We start from the raw sequence: 6,000 nt of genomic DNA, 5'->3' as shown, positions 1-6,000 counted from the left end.
CGTGAATCAGGAATGGGCAGGAGGGGAGGGGACAGGGGAGTACAGGGGCCTGACGAAGGCCGAAGACCTTCTGCGACTGGAGTGACAAGAACTGCCTCCTACTGAATACCTCCAAGACCAAGGAGATGGTGGTGGATTTTGGAAGGTCTAAGCCCCCTCTTCAGCCAGTCAACATTCGTGGGGTGGACACTGGGGTGATGCAGACCTACAAATACTTAGGTGTGCATCTGGACAACAAGCTGGACTGGTCCTTGAATACAGATGCCCTCTACCGGAGGGGGCAGGACCAGAAGGGGCAGGGCCGGAGGGGGCAGGGCCAGAAGGGGCAGGGCCGGCCCTTTTTCCTAAAGGGGCCAGAGAAGCAGCTCCCTCACGGCTCACCTCACTGGGAGGAGATCCGTTGTCCCCACTGCCATCAGGCTGTGCAACACCTTACTCTCCCTCTCTCTCTCTCTCTCTCTCCCTCTCTCTCTGTCTTCCTCCCTCCCTCTCTCTCTCTCTCTCTCTCTCTCTCTATACCCACCACCCTCACCCACTGGAGCACTTTTTTGTTTTTTTATTATGTTTATTCATTTTCATTTATTGATTATTTGAATTTTATTGTGCATTGTCTCTAATGTTCATTGTGTGAGCTGCTGGACACCTGAATTGGACTGGACTCGATGCAATAACTGAACCACTGGACTCAAGGACTGCTTCGCTATAAACAATCACATTACCTCTTTTGTCGTGTATTTTCTCTGTGTTACCTATTTGTTGTTGCTGTTTGTTATGTATTGTCTCTACTCTACATTGTGTGAGCTACTGGACACCTGAAGTTCCCCAAGGGGATGAATAAAGTACCTATCTATCTATCTATCTATCTATCTATCTGTCCGTCTGTCTGTCTGCCTGTCTATCTGTCTGTCTATCTATCTATCTATCTATCTCAAAGCAGACACACAGATACTAAGAGTAAACCAAGCGGAGAGGGGGGTAATGCCTATGAGAAGAACACAGTGGGTTCAGTGTGAACACTCATGAACACTCATCTCCACTAACACTCCACAGCAGTTTCACCAGTGCACCAATGTCCTGCCCGCACGCACAAAACCAAATAAATACCAATACACCAAAATACAGCTTGCAAAATTTGTATTATTCAAAAAGGCATGTTGAAAAAATACAGAATCACCCACCTCCTACAACACCAGCCTGCATAAAAGGACTTTTACACAGAAAACGTTTTACACGCAGGGCCGGACATGCAGGAGAGAGCCATGAAACCCTGCTGGAAACAGACAGACATTCCATCTACAGTCAGAGCTTTGTAAAATTCTGAAGTCAAAGAGACAGAGGGCTAACATAAACACTATGGCATTGGAACAGAGTAACTGGGGCAATGGCTCAGCTAGAGCAGAATCAGGAGGGATTCCCACACAAAAACATCGTGCACTGACTTCAGCAATTATACTGACCCCAAGAAGAGCAACAGGAAAAAATTAATTATTCAGTAAAAATATCTGAAAGTCAAAGGACACCAAGCACAGACTGACACTGAAGTATGTATTTGAAATGTCGACTGAGTCCAGAGAGGTGAAATTATGCCCTTCTGTGACTGCAAAGGAAATTATTCAGAGTAGAGAAGCACTGAGGTACTTATGTGCTCTGTTTTTACGTTGAGAAAACTGATCATGACAATCAATCAGTCAGTCATGACAGTCAATCAATCCCCTAACACTTCATCTGAAGAGTGAACTCTTAAGCCCGCAATAAGGGACTAAATTATTGTCATGCATAAACAGTTGCGCCATACCCTCTCAAATCTCCTCATCTAGATACAACAGGTACAACACAGACATAGTGTTTACGCTACCTCGCTTTATAATAAATCAACTAAACTGGTAACACTTGGCTTTAAAGCTCGCATTCACCGCAGGATAGTTAGGGGAGAGAAATATTACGGGCCCACAATTGAACTACAACTGAACTTCTTGCAACTGAACACATTCTGGTCCAATAAGTGAATTCGCTGACAAATCTAGTGACGTGGTCCCTCAACATGAAATTAACTGGGACCTTCGGCTCCGAGACTCCATCACGTTGCCATCGCTGAACAATTTATTGATTTAACGTGAAATGTCATAAAAATAAATGCTTTCTCGCAGTCGACGGGGTGCCCCGACACAATCGATTATTGTCAAATAAAATATTCATAATATGAAGTAATAATCTGTAGTATTCTGTAGTCTTTTGACGTCGATTAATTCGAAGGTGGTGTACCGTTTCTTCACACTAAAAATACGTTATCACTTTTCGGTATCAGTCCTTGAGCCGTGTATTGTGAATATTAAATTGTTAACACCTCTGATACATAAAAATACTATTGTCTCCAGTCATGGTGTGTTCATGTGTATATATACAAACGAAAAATAAAAATATCAAAACACTAACATAAACATTCATTTAGAGGCAGACTATGGATACCCCAGGTACTCTTCTACAATCTTAGACTTGATATAGGACTGCAAAAAAAACAAACAGATCTCCTTGTATGCTGACTAGCAACTATATAGTGTATCATAAGCCAAACATAAATTCGTTTAGGTTACAATATTATGTTATCACAGTTAAAAACCTAAGATATTTTTTCAGCAGGTCTTCTTTCATGTCAGATGTTTAAAAATGGGCGGTACGATAACGGCAAAATTCGTATGAAAGCAAATTCAAATTAGACTGTGTTTATACTCATGTGAATTTTGTATGTAACACACCACATTCAGATAATGGAGGCAAATCTCTCTTTATTTATTGTCAACATTTTCACATTTAAATTTGTTTTCAAGAATTTCTGCAAATACTGATTAGTTCTAGATAATTGAACCAAGCGTGGTAAATGTTATCGTTACCTTAATGAGTTCGTAAACCATGAATGGTAAATAAAGTGAAGTCTTCCTTGTCCTCCAAACATTTTGGCATGTTTTCATTTAATTTTACGGGTTCTTTTTTTCTTACATGGCGTCATAACTATTTTGTTCTAATGTGTCAACAACCATAAATGATCCAAGATGGACTGGCTAATATTATCTACACTAGCTCTCGTCTGAGTTTTTAAAAGTCAGGACATTTAGTGAAGCAACAGTTAACTATGTCTGTGGGAACTGATTGCCCTCTAGCTATTGCCTTGACATTAAACTCTTCGAGGACAATTGGTTAAGTGGAGTTAACTGTTGAATATTCTCCCTGAGGTAGCTTCCTTTTTGATCTTACCGAGACTGGCGCCTACCAAAAGAGAACTTGTCTGCCTTATGAAATACTTTGACTTACGGTGAGGGGTTGCCAGTTGCGCTTCAATGGAGGCTTTTGCAATCTTAAAGGGCCAAGACAACCTTTAAATTGCCGTAATGTAGCGTGACTAACAGTCATCATTCATTCACTCCCATTGTTTAAGCAATTTCCAAAAGGTATTAGTCACATTTTGTAATTCAGAAGTTGTTCGTGTGGAGTGTACAACTTAGTTTATTTTACGCTTGCAGAGTATTTCAATTTATCATTTTAAAGTAATGGAATGTGACACTAATTTAGACAGCGTTAAATGTGTATGTACTTTTCTAAACTAAACAAATAATCAGGACGTTTAAAAAAGATCTTTCGGGCAAATTTCTTTACCGACAGTTTAACATAAAGTCTCCTAAATAACCTTTCGAGAAAAAGGCCACGGAAGTTGTCTCACGATATGGTTTCAATAAAGGTTTAGCTAATGAGTATGGAGTCTCTTCGTACAGACAACTCGGTTAATTACAGCAAAACTTCTGAAGCAGCTCCGTGCCCCTGGATCTGTGCTTCAAAGCAATCAATAAACCAACTCAGCAAGACATCTATGATTAAACATACACAATTCGTTCAAAATCATTCTTGACATCGCTCACAGAGCGGTTTGACCAATCAAAACGAGCAAGAGGAGAGTCATGAAGCTGAACAGACAAGCCGATTGGAAGGCGGCAAGAAAAGAGAGAAGTTATTGAACTTTTATAGCTGGAAGTGTACTTTAGTACAGAGAAAGCTCAAGCATCGCGAGGAGGAGGCGTAACGAGAGGGATGAGCACTTCGGACAACCAAGCATAGGACCTCAGACATATTTTTCCAAGTTGTATGGCCCCTCTGTTTTCCATGATGAATTCTGCTCAGGGGCCTCTCTCTCAAGAAGTTAAATTACAGGAGCGAGAAAACTCGAACAAAGAGGAGGTTCAAACAAAAGACAAAGTGACTGTCAAGGGATGCAAGACCAAGGCATTCAGCCTTCCTTTCAGTGTGGAATCTTTGATATCGGACAGAACAACATCAAGGACTCCGTATTCTTCATCTGAGTCCGGACTTGTTTCACCCACGTCCGTTACAGAGGAGCGGCTACGATTCTCTCCGATGGCACTTTACGCAGAGAAAAAAACCCCACTGGAAAGTGTCTCAAACTTATCTGACAGCAAGAGAAGTGATGTAGAGGAGATAGGTGACGAGGGACAGGGTAGCTGGTTTCAGACATCATCTTTCCCTACTCCTCCAAGTAAGTATCGCACACCAAATATTGACAATAACGCAATTAAGCGATTAAGCGTATTGGTAAATCGAATGTAAAGTGGTCTATATTCACATTTATTAAGCCAAGGGTGTAGTTAGACTTAATATCTAACTAAACTACCTATATCTAGATCTGTGAATAGTCAAATTCAGTTGCTTATTTCACATATTTGAAAAATGTAACCTCTAATTAGCTACTCAGTGGGGTAGATGTTTTATCGCAAAATAACTCAATATTTTAATTCTTAATTCTTCCTAATGCATTTCTTTATGCAGCTGCGTCTATTCATTGAATTTAGCGCAGCCTCTGTTTTAATTGGATTTATCTGGAACTCCTGGACCGCTAGTCTTCGGGCTCAGAGCTTTAACTATGCAGATAATATTTTGAAACTCTCACTGTGTGATAAACGGTGATATTGTTGAAGTCAATGATTATTGCCTTTTTGAGCATAATGGGGTTTGCTTTCCTAAAAAAAAAACTTCTATTATTCTCTTTGGTGATGTCATCCGGAGTGTGCTAAAGTAAACAAGTTTAATAGGATATTTATTTGTCTGTTAACTAGTGAATTAATTTATTCGTTTTTATCATTCACAGGGAGCTCAAGTCCAACGCCGTGTACCCTTAGAAAACATAAGAACAATCGAAAACCGCGAACCCCCTTCACCACCTCGCAGTTACTTGCTTTAGAGAGAAAGTTCCGACAGAAACAGTACCTCTCCATCGCAGAAAGAGCTGAATTTTCCAATTCGCTCAACCTTACAGAGACTCAAGTCAAAATATGGTTTCAAAACAGAAGGGCAAAAGCCAAGAGACTTCAAGAGGCTGAGCTGGAAAAACTGAAACTTGCTACAAAACCACTCTTACCTGCGTTCGCCTTCCCCTTCCCTCTGGGAACGCACGTCGGCTCGCCGTCATTATATGGACACTCCAATTCCTTCCCACGGCCGACCTTACCAGTCCCCGGACTGTTCGGAGGACCTGTCACCTATGGAATGTATTATTTGTCTTGACTATGTAAAACTTTAAATAGTGCGGTCGATAACCATATGTTGCCTACTTACGATTCAAGTTTCCAGGAGTCCAAAACAGACTGGTATAAATTCTGCTGGAACTCTAAGTACAGTTGCGTCATGTAAGAGAAGAGACACTGTAATCTCCAAGAACGTCGACTACCGGTAATCATAACGTTCATTTAGAAGGCAAACCTCCATCTCTAAAAATATGCAGTGCAATGTTCACTTTATGAGGCCGTAACAGATAATGGCCAAATATTTGGAGTCACAAAAAATAGACTAAAGATCTGATGTGGTGAAGTTGAAATTTAGATAAAGTCAGTTTCTTAGGCCCACTGTATAAATGTCATTTGTAATACTTCAATATGAGGCATTTAACAGGCCGGTAATGAACCAGACGGATAAACTCGACTGAGCAGGTTATGGAGATAG

At 40.8% G+C, this 6,000-nt stretch overlaps 1 protein-coding gene across 1 annotated transcript; it reads left to right on the top strand.

The window, feature by feature from the left end:
* The first annotated feature begins 4,131 nt into the window (after positions 1-4,131).
* On the top strand, positions 4,132-5,565 carry msx3 (muscle segment homeobox 3). Its single transcript, XM_030772531.1, has 2 exons — positions 4,132-4,540; positions 5,150-5,565. Exons 1-2 carry the CDS (start codon positions 4,132-4,134, stop codon positions 5,563-5,565), a joined length of 825 nt encoding a protein of 274 aa, XP_030628391.1.
* Positions 5,566-6,000: the final 435 nt, after the last annotated feature.

This window comes from Chanos chanos, chromosome 4, assembly GCF_902362185.1.
Source record: "Chanos chanos chromosome 4, fChaCha1.1, whole genome shotgun sequence".
In the NCBI taxonomy this organism is placed as follows: Eukaryota; Metazoa; Chordata; class Actinopteri; order Gonorynchiformes; family Chanidae; genus Chanos; species Chanos chanos.
The sequence above is the reverse complement of the archived record's forward strand: the minus strand, read 5'-3'. Positions and strand labels throughout refer to the sequence as shown.

Bases quoted from the DNA above. Each gene is read 5' to 3' on its own strand.
- msx3 (XM_030772531.1), top strand. From the start codon at position 4,132: ATGGCCCCTCTGTTTTCCATGATGAATTCTGCTCAGGGGCCTCTCTCT. The intron at 4,541-5,149 runs GTAAGTATCGCA...TATCATTCACAG, and splicing joins ATCTTTCCCTACTCCTCCAA to GGAGCTCAAGTCCAACGCCG.